Source organism: Vicugna pacos, chromosome 6 (assembly GCF_048564905.1).
Source record: "Vicugna pacos chromosome 6, VicPac4, whole genome shotgun sequence".
NCBI classification, from domain to species: domain Eukaryota; kingdom Metazoa; phylum Chordata; class Mammalia; order Artiodactyla; family Camelidae; genus Vicugna; species Vicugna pacos.
The window spans coordinates 29,666,029-29,687,303 of NC_132992.1; the positions used below are offsets into that span (position 1 = coordinate 29,666,029).

The 21,275-nt window shown below is 36.2% G+C and overlaps 1 protein-coding gene across 5 annotated transcripts in view; it reads right to left on the minus strand.

Annotated features, from left to right (window-relative positions):
• The window catches only part of SLC12A6 (solute carrier family 12 member 6), a 79,279-nt gene that overhangs the window by 25,563 nt on the left and 32,441 nt on the right, over window positions 1-21,275 (minus strand). For 3 of the 5 annotated variants that reach the window (XM_072962740.1, XM_072962741.1, XM_072962743.1), the window contains one exon: window positions 9,103-9,147. The exons of 1 other annotated variant lie outside the window; for it this stretch is intronic. In XM_072962740.1, the coding sequence (XP_072818841.1) occupies window positions 9,103-9,147 (45 nt within the window). Of the gene's footprint in view, window positions 1-9,102; window positions 9,148-20,677; window positions 20,758-21,275 lie in introns of those variants that run through there. One more of the 5 variants, XM_072962744.1, reaches the window with a different exon arrangement.

Consider the following 21,275-nt stretch of genomic DNA (forward strand, 5'->3'; position numbering starts at 1 on the left):
AAGGGCAGAGCGGCTAGAAAGACAGGAAGAAACCAGATCAGGTAGTTAGCATATGGATAGTTCTTCCAAACCCATTTACTGAGTAGTCTCTCCTTTTTCCGCTGACCTATTCTAGATAATAACAACATGACTGGGGTCGGAGCTGGGGAGAGCGTGATATGAGTCTGTGTTAATGTTATTTCCTTTATTTTGGGGATGGGGTAAACATAGATAGCATTTTTTTTTAAGTAAGGGACTAAAAATGAAACAAAAAGTGGAAAAAAACTGAAATAATAATTTAGGACCGCAGAACAGTTCAAATATATCAATAATAAGGCAAATAGACAAAATTCATGAGTTAAAACATAAAGATTGACAGACTGGATTAGACAACAAAATCCAGGCAAGAGACATAACATGGACACACAAAGGCTAAAACTAAAGGTAAGAGATGTATCAGGCAAATACTAACCAAAATAAAGCTGATACAGTTTTATTACTCACAGATAAAAATTTTAAGACAAAAGCTTTACTATGGGTGAGAGGGTAATCATATGACAAAAGGTTTAATTCACCAACAAAGCATCTACGTTTTAAACATACATCTACTGTTTATAGTTATCTCTTTTTGTGTTACATATTACCCCCAAATTTAGTGGCTTAACACATACGTATCATCTCATAGTTAGGAGGGGCTAAGAATATGGGTACGGCTTAGCTGGTCCCTCTGCTTCAGAGTCTCCTGCCAGGGCTCTGGTCTCATCTGAAGGTCTGGTTAAGATTCACCTTCAACCTCATCTACATAGCTGTTGGCAGAATTCAGTTCTTTTTAGGCTGTGCGCCAAGGGCCTTTTTCAGTTCCTTGCCACGTGGGCCTTTCCATAGGTTAGCTTATAGCATGGCAGCTGGATTTCCTCAAAGCAAGCCATCTAAGAGCCAGAGAGGGAGTGCAAGACAGACAACAGTCTTTATAATCTCATTTGAAACTGACATGCTTTTGCCATGTTCTATTAATCAGGATTAAGTACAGCTCTCACTCAAAGGAGAGAAGATTAACAAGGGCATGGATACCAGGAAGAAAGGAGTGATAGGAACCAACCTAAAAGACCACCTACCATATCCACCCACCCATCCATCCAACCACCCACCAATCCATCCATGCCTCAAAATATCTGAGGCAAAAATGGATAGAACTATACCAAGAAATTGACAAATCTACCAGCACACAAGGAGGTTTTTCATACTTTTTTCAGTAATTGATAAATGAAGCAGACAAAATAGCCAGGGTAAAGAAATCTTAGTAACACAATGAAAAACCTTGACCTTAATGGATGTAGAGTTCTGCTTCCAAAATTAGAGAACATACTTTGTAATCAAACATACATGGAAAATTTACACATGGAAAGTTATCAAATACTAGATCTTAAAGACACAACAAATTTCAAATAGATATAATATAAAACATGATCTTGGTAATTAAGTTAGGATTTAATTATAAAAAAATAAAGTTAAAAATCCTTGCAGATTTAGAAATTAAAAAAAAACCCACACACTTTGACAATAAAAACACTACCTATTGAAACTTGTAGGATCCAGCAAAAATAGCACTTCACGTGAAAGTTACTGCTTTAAAATTTTACATTAGCAAAGTAAAATGAATAAAAATTATACAAGCTAAGTACCTAGTTTAGGAAGACAGAAAGAAAGCAGAATAAATCCTATGACAGTGTAAGGAAAAATATGATAACTATACCAGCTATCTTTTGGTTAAACAACCTTTTCTGCCTTCAACTTCCCATTTTTCCTGGGTCCTTAAACTTTAGGTAGATCTCTTGTAAACTGCAAGTAGCTGTATTTTAAAAAATATGACAATCTGTCTTTTTAATTGTCAACTTCATTCCATCAACCTTAGCAATTATTTGGACTGAATTCTACCGTCTTTTTATTCCTCTTTGGTCTTCTTTCTCTATGACTTATTCTCATTTTCTTACTGGATTTTTGGATTTATTTTTCCTTACTCCATTTTTTCTCTCTTCTCTCTTGGAGTTTCCACATTCTATTTCTATTCTTTCAGTCAGTTCCAACTCTCTCCTCCAGAATAACATAATATTACTGTCTGCTATTTCCAGTAGTCTTTTTTTTTAATGCGCAAACAAGACACTAAAATGATTTCATACTGACAATATTGACTTGAGTCAAGGTCCGCATCTACCATTTCACTTGTTCAATATTCTTTGTATCATTTCAGAATACTAGTCTTCTGGGATCATTTTCCTTTCATGTGAGGTACATCCTTTAGAACTCCTTTAGAGAAGGGTTTCTCAAACTCAGCACTATGAAATTTCAGAAAAAAAAATTATTTGCCCTGGGGGACTGTTCAGTGCATTGTAAGATGTTTAAATGCATCCCTGGGCCATCTAGTCACTATGTGCCCGGAGCACCTCCAACAGTGACCATCAAAATGTCTCCAAACATTTCCAAATATCCCTTGGGGGACCCCCCTCGTTGAAAACCACTAGTTTAGAGCAAGTCTCGTGGTGAAAAATGTGCTCAGCTTTTACTTATCTGCAATTGTCTGTATTTTGCCCTTATTCCCAAGTGTCTTACTAAGCATGATTCTATGATAATAACATTTTTGCGAACACTTAAGACAGTTTTTACCTGTTTTATTGTTGAGAATTCAGTTATTCTCTTCTATTCCTTCTTAGGTGTCTTGCAGCTCCATTAAGAAATGTCTAGGTGTAGTTTTCTTTTTGTTTACAAACACTCTTCGCCTGTTTCTAATCTACTGTTTAACTTCATTTTTTAAATATCAACTAGTTGTTTTCCTTTTCTTTAAACAGTCTTTCATTCCTGAGTAGTATGCTCATCTTCCTAACTGCATCCTTTATTGATGTAGACATTTAATAGTGTTATTTCCCAGACTCAGCACCACTTCATCCGCCTTGAGGATTACAGGAGCAGTAGTCCCAGCCTCAGCATATGACTTCCCTACTATTCAATAGCCTGACAATATGGCTGCTATAAAAACTTGACTTCAGAGCTATCCTGCCCCATCCTGCTGCCCGCTGGTCTAAGCCACCTCCTAAAGCTCTGGTTTCCCTTGCTATAGCCCTGGCATTTCTATGTCTGGGGCCTCTCTAGTCTCAAGTTTCAGATGCAACCACCTTAACTTTCAGACACTGTGGTTCTGGATATTTCTGCCCCAACTTCCATTTGCTTGCTTCCTTAATTTTGCGGAGGCAGGAGAATGTCTCTGGAGACTTTGCCTGCATTTATGAGACCTATGATGCCCCCCAGATCACTTTACCCAGGATCTACTCACAGTGGTCCCAAAGAGCTCCTGGTCTACTATGAAAAGTCAAGGCTTTTCGGATAAGGAACAAAGCTCTCATCAGGAGTGGGTAACCAAAAGGCATGGATCAACCAGGTACGAAATCAGAAGTGGTTATACTGAAAGGCATGGATCAATTCTGTCTGAACATCTTGGTGGGAAATCATGCTGCTTCAGATGTACAGCCTTTAGAAGTCTGGGTCACTACTATAACCCCAGGAAATCCCAAATGGAATAAAAATTCTAGTTTCTGAATTGCAAATAATTTGCTCTGCAAGAACTACAAACCAAACCCATATCCTATGGCTGTTTTAGAATTCTCCAGGATCCTAAGAAGATTCCTTTGGAGGATACCTACTGAGACTGGCTTCAATAATGCTTTTAATGAAACAGCTCAACAGATCACTATTATGTTTTTTTTCTCATTTTACTATATAAATAATGCTGATACTACTGGGAAACTTAGTGGTGTTTCATGGCACAATTCAGACGAAAACTGACAGGAGCGCGACTGGCTCTACTGAAGATTTCAGATTTCTATTTGTTATGGCATACTGAAAAATGGTATACCAATGGTCTTTATAAACACTTTTTTTATTGTAGTGCTATTATTGCTACTATGTTGCTTTTTTTTCCCCCATTAACGCTAATACTACAATTTGGGCCTATGACAAATCTCAGATTCCTCCCTTGTCAAATGTTCTTTATTGGTCTGAGCCAGGCAGAACAGGAACAGTAAATTTACTTAATCTCCCGTGGGACAGGTCTGGGTCTGAACTATGTGACTAAGTCAATGTGAAAGGCACACATTATGACTGGTTGCCACAGCTTTTAAGTCTATTGCTTTCTATTCTTTTCTATTCTTTTTCTTTGCAAATTATTTGTTGAAGGAACTATGTCATGCGTTCAGTAAAGTTTCGGAAGGTCTGTATTTTGATGATCGCATCCATGAGATGTTGTTTAACATGTTGCTCTGATTTTTCCATTTCCTACAAATTGCTAATTGGATCTAGTGGCTTAAGCACATTCAGTATTTTTATGGGGGAGGGAGGAAAACTCCTTCAAAATGGTATTTTCATCTTCTGCCAGGAGGTATATGTCATCTGGATATCTTTCTTTTTGAGATACTAGCAATTGTTGATGATTAATGCCTAGAGCCATTGATTTATGAGGGGTTACAAATGATGGTGTTCTTATTCTATTATTCTTCCTTAATTTATTAGCTGAAGTACATTTATAAAGAGACACTCCCTCTAATTTACTATTTGGTTACTCATTGGTATAGTTAAAGGCAAGATAAATACTTCATTCTTTCCCTTTATTGACCCATTCTCAGAATAATGAATTGATTCACTAGAATAGTCCACAGGTGATCAGTTTTTAAAATTATCATTATGAACTCATGAATTTAAATACTAGATGTGTTTCAAGTCAAATGCTTTTTCTGCAACTATTAATATTATGTTTCTCCTTTAATATGTTAAACACTGAATTATATAACTTAATATTTAGGCTTCGGTCCCAGTGCAAGAAAGAGGATGAGGGAGGAGCCCATTCTGGGGCCTCCGCTCCTTGGTCCTGGGATGGGTACCAGGCCAGAGAGGGAAGAGGGGAGAAAAATCCCGCTCACTGGGCCAGCCCAGTGCCCAAGAGGTCAGAAGGAGTCTGTCTGAATGTGAGCCTGCGTGTGAGCGTGAAACTCCTGAGGGTTTGTATCTTCATTTTCTCAGGGTTGTGGAGAGGTTCACTTTGAGAGGGCATATATGAAAACTCTATATAAGTTGCGAAGTGGTAATAAGCAAATTTAAGACGATACTGCCAGTTTGTGCCTCTGTACCCTCAGATTATGTATTTTTGTTTCTTTAAAAAATATATTTAATGATACATCAACCATGTATTTTCGCAGAAATCCAACTAGTCACAGGAGTAATTTTTAAAAATACAGTTGACTTTTAAATAATTCAGGGGGTTAATAAGTGTAACTCATACTTGACCCCTGTACCCAAGGTTCCTCCTCTGCATCTGCATTCAACCAACCACAGACTGTGCAGTACTGTAGTATTTACTATTGAAAAAAATGCAAGTGTAAGAGAACCAGAGCAGTTCAAGCCCATGTTGTAAGGGTCAACTGTATGTTGCTTGATTTAGATTGCAAATATGTCATTTAGGATATTCGTATCTGTGCTCATAAGTAAAATTGGCTTATAGTGTTCTCATACTGTCATTGTTAAGTTTTTGTATCAACAGTATGCAAGTCTCAAACGGAGCTGGGGAATGTTTACTTGTTTTTCTGTTCCTTGAGAGAAACTGCAGTAGAGTGGAATTGTTTTTCCCTGAATGCTTGGTAAAAACTAAAAATGCCAGGGCCCACCACTCATTTGCTTGCTTGCTTTCTAAACTGTTTTAAATTGAAAATTACACACACACACACACACACACACACACAGAAAAGTTCATAAATCATAAGCCTTCAGCTTGATTCATTACAACTGCAATTTCACCCTTCCATGTATCTCCTCAGCCTGACCCTGAGTTTTGCAAGAGATTTGATGAGTCAGTCAGTGGGAACAGTAGATATATTAAAATAACTGCACCCTGTTGACAGGAAAAGCATTTGGAAGGTCTGAAAGATCCTATTATAAACTCCATTCAGCAGGCAAGACAACTGAAGCAGATTTTCACCTCCTGGGCCAAATTATACTAAACGAGGTTTTTTGTAGAGATCTGGAAAGAATTTAATTCAAGCTACCAATGCCTTTTCTGAGAAAATATTATTAAAATATAAGAAAATTATCTCTATCTCTTTTGCAAACTCCAAATTAAAAAAAAAATTAACCAGCCTTTTAAGGATTTTGACTCTGTAGTTAAAGGTACTTAGGATGGGAGACAGAAGATGATAATTATTAACAGTAGGAGAAAAAAGGGAGAATATAATCTGACCTAATGAACCTAGAAGACAGAACCAAGGGTAGCAGGAGGAACTTACCTAAGAATCTAGCTAGAAGACTGGATAAATTTCATTTAAAAGTGAATGCAACTAGGGGAGGGAGGAAGGTATAGCTCAGTGGTAGAGTGCATGCCTAGCATACACAAGGTCCTGCGTTCAATTGCCAGTACCTCCATTAAAAATAAATAAGTAATCTTGTTTATCTATTCTACATTTTGAGATCCTAGTCTGTCCCTTCCCACCCTCCGCCCCCTTGGCAACCACAAGTTTGTAAGTTTGCATTCTATGTTTATGAGTCTGTTTCTATTTTGTATTTATGTTCTTCTTTTTTTTAGATTCCACATATGAGCAATCTCATATGGTATTTTTCTTTCTCTTTCTGGCTTACTTCACTTATACTGTATAGTACAGAGAAATACAGACAAGATCTTGTGGTAGCTCATAGCGAAAAAATAAATGTGATAATGAATATATGTATGTTCATGTATAACTGAAAAACTGTGCTCTACACTGGAATTTGACACAACATTGTAAAATGACTATAACTCAATTAAAAAATGTAAAAATAAATAAATAACCTAATTACCTCCTCCTCCTCAAAAAATAAAGTAAAAATTTTTAAAAATCTTAAAAAAGAAAGTGAATGCAATTGTAGGCTGCCAAATGAGATTAATATCTGGAGTAGTCTCTGCAAATACTATTAGGGTTTTTAGCTAATACTAAGAGAACTCTTCACAATCACATAATATTTCTTTTTGTCTACAATTAATTCATCTACTGTCCTTTATTACAAGTGCATAACTGGAAACAAAACCCAGCACAGTACCGTTGAACGGTACCAACTCCCCCTGACTGTTCATTTCTCTAGTTAAGTTTCTCCCTCCCTCCATGACACATGTGTTCCTGCTTAGATGATAAACTGCTCCCGAAATGTCTCTACCTATTGTGCATGTATCAGAGACAGAAGTAATTTGTTCATGATCAACCAAAATCTTTCGATGAAAACTTAATCAAGTCCTGGTCCAAATATGAAATTCTTATACAGAGAAGACTAATTTTGAACAGTTTAAATTATCCAATATAAAAGCATAAAAAAGAGAATAGTGACAGCCCCAATACTACAAAGCTAGGACCCTGGTGATCAGATTCCTAGCTATATGTTCATGTCAAACCATTTACCTAATAAATACTAAGTGCCTAAGGTGTCAGTTACTGTTTCAGCATATAAACTCACTCAAAGATTGAGAATTAAGACCAGAAACAGGTGCATAATATAGAAAGAACAAAAAGAGTATCCCAGTTTCTTCAACTAATACTCTGAGTCTGGAATAAGCAAACAAGCCAAATATTTTTCCTATTCTGGATTTTTTAATAGCTTATATTTTCCAGTGCTGCTCTGCATATATTCAAACAGCTAAAAGTTCAGCAATGTATAAATCAAAGTAAGCATCAAATCAAAAGACAGACACACATAAAATGGCTGTTAATATATTTAAAAGTACTTAACTCACTCATAATTAAAAAGGTACAAATACAAACTAGAGATGACATTTTCACTTACTAGTTAAAAAAAATTAAGATTGATTATATCTACTTTTGATGATAGGGATCTGAGTATGTCTCCATACTCCTTATTGGGGGGTTTAAGTTGATGTATCTTTTTGAAAATACATATACTCTTTAACCAGGGAAGCCCATTGTTAGGAATTTACCCTAAAAATATACTGGCAATGAGAATGCAAGGATATATGTACAAGATGTTCATTGCAACATAGTTTGCAACAGTAAAACACCTGGAAATAACTTAAATGCTCATGAATAAAATTACAGTGCAGGAACAAAAGAAATACTACTATAAAGGAATGAGGCAGATCTTTATATACTGATATGAGATGTCCAAGATAAAATATTAAGTGTAAAAAGGAAATCACAGAACAGTCTGTACAGTGTAATGCCACTAATAGAAAAAGGAAAAAAGATAGTCAGTATATAATATGAAAATGTGTAAGTAAAAATTTCTGTAAGAATTTGCAAGAAAGTGTCAACAGCAAGTACCTTGGGGGAGTAGAGGTAAGGTGGTAGGGAGAAGAAATATTTTAAGGGACCTTAACTTTTTTATATATATACTTTTTGTATTGTTTGAATTCCTCACCAGAGTATGTTTTATCTTATTCAAAATTTTTATTTTTGTGAGGGGAGTAATTAGGTGTATTTATTTATTTATGTTTAGAGGAAGTGCTGGGGATTGAACCCAGGACCTCATGCTTGTTAGGCATGCACTCTACCACTTGTGCTATTATACCCTCCCCCTTGTTTTATTTTTTATATTTAAAAAATTTATCAGTTCTGAGATGTATATATACATACAAGCTAATTGCAATTTAAATAAGTGATAGCTAAAAGAAATCAATTCATTTCCATAATTTATTTCACAGATAAGGAACTGAAACATCAATTTCTTTCCCTTACTTAAGGTTGTGCTTCTTACGAAGTTCATTCAGGAATTAAAATGAAGGTGATCACAAGGTATTATAGAATATTATATCTTCTTTTAAACATTATCTTGGGAAAAAGAAGCTGTAACTCTTAGACTTTTTAAAAAGCCATAAACCATGTAATATTACTTTTTAATGTAACCAAATTGAGTCTCAGCAATCAACTGCAGAGGTAGAGTCCTAAAATGTACCAAGTTGGGAACAGAAACAGCAGGAAAAAAAAAGCTGAGGCATGAAAAGTAGAAATGGGGTATAGAAAATAGAATTAGAGAAGGGAGTAATGTCTCTTAGTGTAAGCAGGGAAAGGGTGACTTTAGAGAGAGTCAGTCCCCACAGTAATACTATACCTAACAGCTGGCTGTGTTCCCCTGTGATGGAGTTCTGACTCGGGTCTGAAAGACAAACAATTGAAAAGAAAAGAAAAAATGAATGACCAAAACAATTTCTTAAAAATCAGCAACAAAAGTCAACCCAGGAAATAAGCAAAATAAAAAATTGTTCAAGAAACATTACTGAAAGGATAATAAAAACAGAGTGAACTATTATAAAAAATAATCCCATAGCTTCCTTAAAAAGTTAACCAGAAGGATTACCATGTGAGCCATGGTATATACCCAAAAGAACTGCAAACAGGGACTCAGATACCCGTACGACAATGTTTACAGCAGCAGTATTCACAATAGCCAAAAGGCGGAAACAGTTCAGGTGTCTTCCAACAGATGAGCAGATAAACCAAATGTGATACAGATGATCCCTGACTTACAATGGTTTGACTTAAGATCTTTCAATTTTATGATGCTGTGAAAGTAATATGCATTCAGTAGAGACCATACTTCAAATTTTGAATCTCGATCTTTTCTCAGGCTGGTGATATGCAGTACGATACTCTCATGATGCTGGGCAGGGCAGCGAGCCACAGCTCCCAGGCAGCCGTGCAATCAGGGGAAACAACCCACACACAACCATTCTGTACTTGTGCAGCCATTCTCTTTTACACTTTTGGTACAGTATTCAATAAACTACATGAGATATTCAACACTTTATCACAAAACATGCTTTGTGTTAGATGATTTTTCCCAACTGTAGGCTAATGTAAGCGTTCTGAGCATGTTTAAGGATGGCGAGGCTAAGCTATGATGCTTGGTAGTAAATGCACTTCAATTTACAATAGTTTCACTTTATGAAGGGTTTATTGGGATACAACCCCATTTTAAGTTGAAGAAGATCTATATATACATACAATGGGGTATTATTCAACCATAAAAAGGAATCAAGTTCTGCTATGACATGCATAAATCTTGAAAATATTACACTAAGGGAAATAAGCCAGAAGCAGAATAAATATTGTATGATTCCATTTATATAAGATATCTAGAAAGGGCAAATAGGCAAATTTATAGAGACAGAAAGCAGATAAGAGGTTACCAGAGGCTGGGGGGTGGAGGGGAAATGGGGAATGGGGTGTTACTTCTTAATGAGTTGTGAAAGAATTTCAATCTAGAATAGAACTGGAGGAGGTAAAATGGAGTCTCATTCTTGAGCCCCCAGGAAGACAGACTTAAACACTAAGAGGCTGATTTCCCATAAATGCCTGATTTACAGAAGTGGAATTTTCTCAGATGATGAGGGGTTGACTAGAGGTTGTCTCATATCAACTTTGGGAAGTTTTGCCAGAGACATGAGTGGGAGGTGATCCAAGTCGGGTTAGTCTTACTCTGTGGGCTGAATTAAGCTTTGTTTTTATGACTGGACTGAGTCTTGCTCAGGAAGTTTTCAAGGCTGGTTTCTGTTTTTGATTTTAACTGACTCTAACTGAACTCGTCTCTCTCGACACTCCCTGCCCATAAATACAACCTGCCCTAAACTTTCAGCGGACTCACCTGTGCCTGCTATAGTTTGCTAACCCCAAATTGCAGTTTCTCTGCTATTCCTCCAATAAACTCATCGTTTTCAGCTTGCCTCAGTTTACCTCTTTAAGTCAATGGAGTACAGAGTTTCTGTCTGGACTGATGAGAAAATTTGGAAACAGTGGTAATGGTTGCACAGCACTGTGAATTTAACTCATGTCACTGAATTGTGCATTTAATGGTTAAATGGCAAATTCTGTGTTATACATATTTTACTATAATAAAAAGTAAATTAAAAAAAAATCACACAAATTTGACCAGGCAATAGTGATTCCATAAAGTAGAAGGACGACTCAGGGTCTATGACATGAATTACATTTTCTCTTTAATGACCAAGGAACAAAGTGGCCATACCAGCTGCGAGTCAAGACATAAGTAAAGCACTCATTACTACTAGCAGATATTTTCTGATTTGACTTTGAGACAAAACGACGAAATTAGCTTTTATGAGTATCTCTTTCTTTAGTAATCTGTAATAAAGTTAGTGACAATAAGTCAATCCTAAGAGATATTAACAATTGCCATTTAACAACCAACCAATTGCTTATTCTGAAGGCTTGAAAAACTTTAAGGGCTAACTATGGAAAAGACTCTGAGCTCCACTTTCCTGAAACACTAAGTCTCCTAAGATACTGAGGAATATATCTGGATTCCTTGAATGTTTTGGAGAATAAAAATAATTTAGACTTGGAGGGTCTGTGAACAAAGGGAAAAAGTTGTCTTTATTTTCACTAACCTCTAATTGTAGTTTAGTATTTTCTCCAAATATAACGTAGGCAACAAACCACATAAAAGTACCCGTGATTCTGTCACCAATAATATCTGATATTTTATATCACATTATAGTTTTTGCACATATCGCATATCTTTCAGGTTCTAGTATATTACTTTGAAATCAAGGTAGTTATTAGAATGACTGCTAGGTTTATTCAATGCATTGATAAAGAGGCACTTAGAGATCACAAATTTATTATTTTGATAACTATGTTTTAATAGGGTTCTTTTTAATCTTTTTAATCCTTAATATAAGTATTTATATGTGTGTGGGTACTACTTTACACATTAAAAACTTATTCTGATTTTGTAGGCTTAAGACTGCCAAAGAGGTCCAAGACACAAAAAAGATTAAGAATTACTATATAAAACAAAATTCAAATAAAATTTTTTCCATGGTGTTCATATATATTTTTATATATATGTAATATATATATATATATATGTATTTAAATCTAACACTTCAAGCATCCCAGACAGAAAGAACTGATCAGAATACTTAACAAATTCTGATTTCTGATGTATGTAGTGTTCACTAGAGTACACTTTACATACTCTAATCAAGGAAGAAATAAAATAGAAACCTGATTCCTACAACTGAAGTTTTAAATGCTATGTGAGCATTTAATGATATATTTTAGATTTTCTTCCTTAATTTTGTTTTAAAAAAGAGAAATTCCAAATCTTTCTATTTTAAGATTTTCCCCTAACAAGCCAGAAAGTGAATTCCCAGTTTTTAATTTAAATTTTAAAATTTCCTATCTAAATAAAGAATATGGGTTGTTGTTATACATAGACAAAAGTAGGACTAACAATTCTACAATATGTTGATGTATTAGATCACTTTCTCTCCTGCAGGGGGAAAACTACATTATAGAGAAGACCGTGTATAAGTAGCATGCTAAGAAGAGTAGAGAAAGAATCACAGCATTTCAGAACCAGAACTTTGGTCATCATCTAGATCTACTCTAGTGATTCTAAAGGATAAGGTGCAGAAGAGTTATCAGCATCATCTATTTTTCTCCCTAAAACTATATCAACAACCCTTCTCAAGATTTTGAGTCCCAGATATTGTCACTCATGAGAATGCCTTTCTCTCTCATGTGTGCTGGGACAGAACAAAGCTGAGAACCTTGGATTTTCATATCTATAGCTGAGAAGATGAATGCTTGGGTTAATGAGTGACCAAAGACACATCACACTACTGACAAAAGAGAAAGGTTAGAGATAGTCTTGATGTTTGAGAACCTATGTTCATGCTACTCAAGACTCTGTAATTCTTGTTCCACAACAAAGTACAAAAGCCTAAAACAGGTTATCTGGAATTGGCAGGGAATGTATCTATGAAAAAAGTAGAAAAACATCTCAGATAACTCAGACAGAATAGGTATGATTTTAGAGGGGGGTATATTAATGACCTTTTTCCTTAAAAAAATGATCACCTTCTATACTGTATGATATACTTTTTTGCCTTCTGAGTTGTTCACACATGATGTGTGTGCATTTTCTAGTCAAGGCAGGACTCCTTCTTTTGAACCCCCTTCTGTATACTCGGCCTTCTGCTTCTGTGGACGTGGAACCCACGGGTTCCGAGGGCTGACTGTACTATGCCATCTTAAGAGATTTGAGCATCTGCAGATTTTCGTATTCAAAGAGGGAAGGCCCTGGAACCAATCTCCCTGGATTCCAAGGGACAACTGTATTTGAGAAGAGCAGAAATGAGTCTATTGTGTAGTTCCCTACAAGTTCAATTTAGATTTTTATTTTTTATTTATTATGATTAAAGGCATGCAGGGCAATCTTCACTTGACACTTATTTAGTAATAGGAAGTCTAACCTCCAAGAATCTGCAAACTTCATTCTGCTTCATTCATATATGTAAAAGCTGAAACAAGGGCAAGTCTAGGAGTAAACAAGCTCATGAGCCCATTAGAATGAAACCAGCCATGCCTGTAAAAATCACAATTTAAGGTGAAGGGCGTTTCTGGGCATGCAATCCAAATTGTGTAGTCAACATAGTAACACTGCTCTGACCTATGTCTGGGCAACTTTCTATTGTCCTGTGTCTGAACTCTCCCATTTAACATTTCTCCTGCGTATGTCACTAATGAAGACACACCCAAGGTTGCCTAATACTGGAAGTTGTCCTAAATATTACTCAAAGTAACACTAACTTTTAACCAAATTACTTCCTGTAATGGTAACAATCTTCCAACAATGTAACTATTTTAACTTTTTGATGGCCTTCCTAAATTAAGCAACTCCTAGGTCATAATACAACCAGGTTATTTATAAAAGCCTGTGACACACTACCAGTCAAAATGGTAGATCAAATAAAAATAGAAACATACAACTTTTCACAACAGGTAAATGCCATCAGAAAAATGAACCGGAAATTTCCTTGTAATAGTAATGATATAGTAGTTTTATAAAATAGGTACTTGCTCAATATATTTAGTTTATCCAGGGTAAATGGTAAAAAGATGGAGTCTTTATTTAGTTTCTTGCCATGTGCCTTGGAGAACAGAGAAAAAAATGATTGTGGGTGGTATTCACTTGCAAAACTGCCTCTATAAATAGCTTTTCTCAAGAGCCTTATTATCTTCCATAGTTTGCCCATAGCAATAGTCTTTTTCTGAATTTCCTTTGCTAATCACTTCATCTACTATTCTTGGTAGAGAATCTGAAGCAAATAAAAGCTAGCTTGTATCTTGCATCTAAAACACTGTAGAAGATTTTAGTCTTCATTCAGGATAGAATCAGTAATTTCACTAAATGACACAATTAACAGTGGAAATTATTGCCTAACATTTAGAAAAAGAGGTAGGCATGACCAAGGGCATATACATCAGGGCAATTAGCTTATTATGCTACTGTCTGTATTATCTAGACATACTACAAAAACTGTTTCAGCTTTCCAAATACCTTAAGTCACCAGGCTTAACACATTTCTAATTTTCTGGACTCCCAACTTCTAAAAAACCAAAGCAGTATCATCATAAGAAATCATTCTGACTGAGAATTAGGCAAAGATGATTAAAGATGGAACCAAAGACTCCACCGTTCACCTTTATTAGACTCTGCCTCTCTATTTTGGGTAGGTTCTCATTTTGGTAGGAAACTTAAGAGGGAAAACAAGGTGAAATAAGGTTAAATCTGAAAAACCTATATCATCTTTATATAGATTTTGAACTGACTGCAATGAAACTAGCCAGACATAAAAAAATTTACTTGTGATTAATTGGGTTCAAATAAATAGATGGGTGAAAAAATCAGGTAATTTTAAGCAAAGTAATTAAGCAATAAGATGGAAATGTAAAGCAATGCATATAAAAAGTTAATAAATCATTTAACTATTTATGTTGTAGCCTACCCCATAAAGGAGAGTCAAAAGGTCCTTATTTGGATTTTTAATATAATAGGAATACAATTTTAAAAAGATATGTAGAGTCCACTTCTGCTGAAAAAGACAGTTTCTGGTGGGATTTATAGTTTAGTCTAGACGATCTGCCATGTAACTGATCTGTGTAGACAGTTAACCATGAGAGATCAGGCTGTGGTGGTAGCAGTGAACTACGAACTGTACTTCATGTATGGTACATATTCCTTACAATTAATAGGGTTTTGATGAGAAAATAATTTGGAGCAGGGATGTTAGGTAAATTTGGCAAATCTGTTTAACAAAGTAGACCTCTATAATGTTTTATTTCTCAGAACTTTCAACATGCTAATGGGCTGGCTAGCTAATCTCCAAAGAATGAAATATTCAGCATTCCTAAATGCATCAGAAGAGCTGTCTTATTTTTCATCAAACATCTTGTATAATTAGTGTTTTATGGTATACATCTTGGGAAATGTTCATATCAAAGAAACTAATTCATATCAGTATACTAAGGTTAAGACAGAACTCCCTGAATCATCACTCCCATTTACTCATTCATTCACTCAGCAATAATCCCATTAAATCAGGATCTCCCAAATCTGCCTAGTCAAAAGAATCATCTAGAATTTTTGTTAGACTACAAATTTCTGGGTCACATAATAACTAACTCTAATGACTTGATCTCATGGGAGGAGCCTGAGATTCTGCAGTTTTATGAAGTGCCCCAGATGACAATGACAAAGCTTCATTCATTCATTCAACCATTCATCTGTTTAAATATTTGAGTGATGAATAGGTCCCAGGCACTGTTCGTCTTCTAGGGATAGAGCAGTAAGTAGGGGAGACAGATTTCCTGTGTTCATGCAGATATGGAAAGACAAAGAATAAAAGAAAATTAATAATCAAGATTATTTTCTTTATAACATTTATCTTAAGCCAAAATTAAGAAAAGAGAATGGAGAGGCTATTTTGGATTGGGTGAACAGGGAAGGCCTTTCTGAGGAGGTAACCTTTAAGATGAGACCTGCAGGTAAAGGAGACAGATGTGAGGATCTTGACCAGGACACAGGAGTAGCTATGCAAAGGTCCTAAAATGGGAATAAGCTTGGCATGTTTGGGAAACATTAATGTGGCTAAAGCACAGTGGGTAAGAAAGTGATTTAAAAAAAAAAGAAAAACAGAAAGATCAGCAAATTGAGTAGGAGATATATCTTGTAGTATTGCAGTGCATGGTAAAGAGGGTGAATTTTACTCTAAAAATGATATGAAATAATTGGAAAGTTTTAAATAGCACCATGATAGGTCTGATTAATTTTTTTTGAAGACGGAGGCTGTTGGTTAAAAATGGATTGCTGGAAGAGCAAGAGCAGAAATGGGAGAACCAACTAGGAGTCTACTGCAGAAATCGCAGATAGATATGATAATGACTGTAGTGAAGGTGGCAAACGTTGAGTGGCTGGTGATATATTCTGGAAAGAGAGCTCAAGAGTTAGTCTTTAAAAGTAATGTCCACGTTATTTTTAAATTTTGAAGTTATTTTCATTTTTTTATTCAATAAATATTTTTTGTGCACCTTCTACAGGTGAAACACTGCTCTACTTACTAGAAATTTAGTAACAAAATTCTTGCCATCAAAGAGCTTACATGATAGCGGGCAAGAGACAAACAATAAGTAAACAACATATGTATCAAGAGTAACAAGAGTTACAAAACAAACAAGAAAATCACAGTAAGAGAATAGAGAGGATTAGTGGGGCGGGGGGGGGGTGGGTTGTGTGCTAATTTATGGTTAGAGACAGAATCTAAAAAAGGTCTCTCAGATAGTGACATCTGACCAGAAACTCCAAGTGAGGCATCTAGCCATATAAATACCTGCAGGCATATATTGCAGGCAGAGGCCACAGTTCGTGCAAAGACCCTGAAGCAGGTACACGTTGGCATGTTCAATAAACAAGGAGGCTAAGCTACCAAAGAGAATAGCAGGGTAAGAGTGATAAGATATGGGATTAGAGGTGGATGTGTGTGGCGGGGGAGGGGACACAGATCATGTGGGGCCTTGTAGGACACAGTAAGGACTTCTGATTTTACTTTGAGTGAGCTAGGGATCCATAGGAAGGTTTTGGTGTATATTTTAACATGGTCGCTCCAGCTGTTGTCTGGAGAATAGACGGTAGGATGCAAGTGAGGAAGTAGAAAACAGAAGGCTTTTGCAATGATTCAAGAAAAGATAATGTAGGGCAGATCAGCTCAGAAGTAGTGGAGGTGATGAGAAACATACCCAGGTGCTGGGTATGTTTCAATGAAAGGAGTCACAAATTAGCATGCTGATGGACTGGATATGAGCAGGAGAGAAAGGAGGGAGTTCAAGGCTTTTTTTCCAGAGCAATTAGATGAACAAAGATGCCATTTACTGAGTTGTGGCAGGCCGGGAGAAGAGCAGTGCTGGTGATGATGAGTGGAGGTGGTGAAAGGAGGCCCACTGACTGTGACAGCTGTGCAGCTGTCCCGGGGCAAACACAGGCATCATGAAAGGAGAACACAGGATTTGGAAGCAAATAAAGCTTAGCTGAGATCCTAGCTCTACCACACGATATTCATGTAACTCTGCGAAAATGATATAATACTTCTTAGCCTTAATTTACTCTCCATGCAACAGGAGTAATACCACACCACGGAAAATTACTGTGAGGAACAGAGACGGTAGATACTCATTAAATGGGAACTATTAAGAAAATTAAGATGAGCCATGAATGATCCTCAAGAGAAATAATAAAAACTGTAGTGCTGCCAATAATCCTAGTAAAAGTTAGGATTTAAATAGCTAGGGATATTTCTTGGAACTTTAAACATTTTGCAGTGCAGTAATACTGAGGCACGTATAAAAGCAATGTGGGTGAATCTTTGGGCTGATGAGAATGAGTTAAAATTGTATAGTCATGTGATATTAATAGTTTGATTCACCCATCTTACTTCAAAGTTTGATACATTTATGAACTAAATATGCACTAACATATGATTTAAGGCTTTTGTTTTATTTTGATAGAATAACTACAATAGTAATTGCCCAGGAGTGTCTGTACTACATCTCCAGTACAGGTTTATTAGTGACTCCAATTCAAATAAAGGATAATAATTTAATTCAGTAAGTCTTAAACACACCTAAAACTGTTGGATATCTGAGGAATAAAAGAATGAGTATAAGATATTTCCTGACATTAAGAAACTCATAATCTGGTTGAAGAGTCAAATTCAACATAAGAAACTAAAAAAGAATCCCTCCCCGGAGCATGAAAAGGTCAAGGGAAGCTCATGTGGTTACAGAATCCAACACAAAGTCAGGGCTGAAAGGGTAGCAATATTAGGAAGAGATAACAATTACCTACTTAGGACAGTAAATAAAGTTCTGTTTTTACTATTTGAAAATACTTAGTAACCAAACTATTTCACTTTTGTTATTTTTGTACCTTTGATTACTTCTGTAAGATTATAAGCATTCATAAATATTTATCATAATTTTACACTAAAAGTTCATTAAATTCATTAGCTCTAAACAACTTGGTGGAGTTTTTTGTTTTGCTTTGTTTTGTTTACTTGTTTTTATCTTGGTGGGTTTTAACTGTGGTTTTAGATGATCAGGATGTGATTCCACCTTCTTCCTACACCCTTGTCATTAACCCTGTTACCTGAGAGTTGAAGTACTTTATCAAATAGAAACTTCTTATGTCTGTGCTAGAATATATGTAACATCTCTTCAAAACTCTTTTTTAATAGGCTCAGAGCCTCTGCTTGGCAACAGTATCTAGCAAGATTAACATCATTTATATTACACTTATTTTTAGTTTATACATTATTTATAAAGTGGCAAGCATGTTGTGCTTCATTTGGTGACAGTTTCTTGTATAAAGGAAACCAAAAAAGCAGTGACTCAATTTAAGAATATTACATAAATACAAAAAATTATCCACAAAAATGGAAAGGTTATAAAGGTATAGATAGTCAAGTGACTCAATTTAGGGAAAAGTTCTTACTGTCATCATACCAAACCTGCACAGCAGCCCTGTAGGGAAGAATCATTCCCACATTCCAGAAGACACTAGCTCAAAAAGCTGAAATGATTTGCCCGTGGTGGTACAGCTGCCAACCTGCGGTCCTGCCTTTAGTGCTGGGAGGGCCCAAAGGTGAGAAGCAACGTGGACTGAGGCAGGAGGAGCTTTAAGCAGAACTTTAAAATAACCGTGACAATCATAGGAGAGGAATGAAGATGGCACATGTCCGGGATCATTTGCTTGGAAAGGTTGGGTCCTATTAGGAAAAGTCTTAGACGTCTAAGGGAGATGAAAAACAAATTGAAAATTCTCTGTGTGGAAGTCTAAAATAAAAGCAATATTCCAGGTAAGCAAACAAGAGTGCAATATGCAAATGAAATGAATGCCAAATCTATCAGAGATGGGCAGGCATAATCATTACGAGATCTCTGTAGTTTACCCATGTGCTAACATGCATCTCTTGTGTGGGCTCCAGGTAGTAGTCACAGGTGGTCGTTACTACGAACTCAGCCAGTACTCTGAAGGCCTACTTGTGTCAAGTGCTGCGCTAGACACTACAGATACCAAAAGAGTACCTCTTTGTTCTCAAGAAGTCTGGAGAGAAAATATGCAAACAATTATGACAACAATACAAATAACTGTTGTAGGATAAGTACAAATACTGTGGGAACCAAAAAAGGAAGGAAAACAAAATAAAGCAGTTGTCAAAGATGGTGTCAAAGGAATAACTGAGGTAAATCTTGAAGGATGGACACTTCATCAAAAAGGAGAATGGGGAAGAGAAAATGGAGAAGGAGAGACATTCTAGTCAGATGAACTGACCATGAGGACAGAGCTAATGGAGAAGTTCTGGAAATAAAACAGGAAATAGACACCTACTAATATACCTGTATAATATTATATATAATATTAGGTACATGTAATTCCTAGTACATAATAATATATATTGTTATATATTTATGTCTATAATATTATACATATGTTATTGAACCTAATATATAATATATTCCTAATTGACAGGAAGAGAGAGGAGTTAAAAATTGATTAAAAAATAGGTAAGATAAGAAGCCAACCAGTCAGCACATATGTTTCCAATTTCTGCTTCTTTCCATTCCTCACTCATCAAGTCCAGTCAATTGTGGCTTCCAAACCAATCTCTTCTTTTCACTGCACCGCCATCATTTAGAGTCTCTTTCCAGCTTGGCCCGTTAAGACAATTCAATTATTATCCCTGCCACCGATTCTCCCATCCTCAAACTATCCTGTATTTTCCCCCTTATTAATTCTGCATTTATCAGGTTGCTTTAGTGTTTCAAAACAAAACAAGCACTTTCAAAGATGTTTAAGTAGCGGTGCCAGCAGCACCCAGCCATTTTGTGAAGAGGAGATCATTCTCACTTCTTGTTTATGTACATTCTGACATCATGTCGGGGACTGATTCAAGTCCCTGCAAGGAAAGGAAAGGCCTGCCTTTACAGGCTCTGTCTCCACTCCCGCTGTGAATTTTCAGGCTGGGTGTGGTAGTGGTAATGACAGTGGTAGCAGAGGTTAATGATTTAAACAGCTATAAATAGATCCTGGTTTACTTGTTTGAATCCTTTGACTTACAGGATGAACTCCCAAAACCTAATCCTAGGTTTCAAGTCCCTTTATAATCCAGCACTAGTTCACTCCTCTCTAGCCTTATCGTTTGCTGGTTTTAGTCATGAACCCTCTGTTCCACACTCTCCATGGCTTTATGAGGTTCTAGACCCAAGCCCCTTTGCTTGTATCAATTTTTCACTGAAAATTTCTCTCTTTCATCCCCACTTACCTGACTGCTACATCCTTCAAAGGTCCCATTCAAGTGCTTCTTCTTTCCTTAGCCCTATCCTGAGGTTTAATTTTCTAAAAGGTTTAACCTTCCTCTGAACTGTTGGGTATATGCTGTCTTGTATTATCTTTTAATTAACCAATCTACTAATTTAACAAATATTTACTAAGCATGTGTGTTGGACTATATGCTAGGTATCAGGGGATACACAAAGATGCAGAGAACACAGTAGCTACCCTTAAGGGGCTTAGAGCACATACAGGTAAGACAAGTAATTACCACAGGTGCTTAAAGACTACATTAGAGGTATAAAACAAACAGAGAGATGTGGGAGTGTGTACATCATATCAGAGTCCCTGGAGAATGTAAAGGGGAAGCCATGAAGGAAGAAGTGATGTTTGAGCTCGGTCTTAAAGCAAGAGTAAGTGTTTCCTTGGTAATTGGAGGAAAGAACATTCTAGGAAGATTAAACAAATGTGTGGAAACAATAAAGGCATTCAAGACCATTTGCTATGGTGTTCAGTATGTATGAGTGACAGACATGGAGGCTGTTAAGTTAGGATGCTCTAGATGGTGAAAGCTCATGTATGACCTGCTA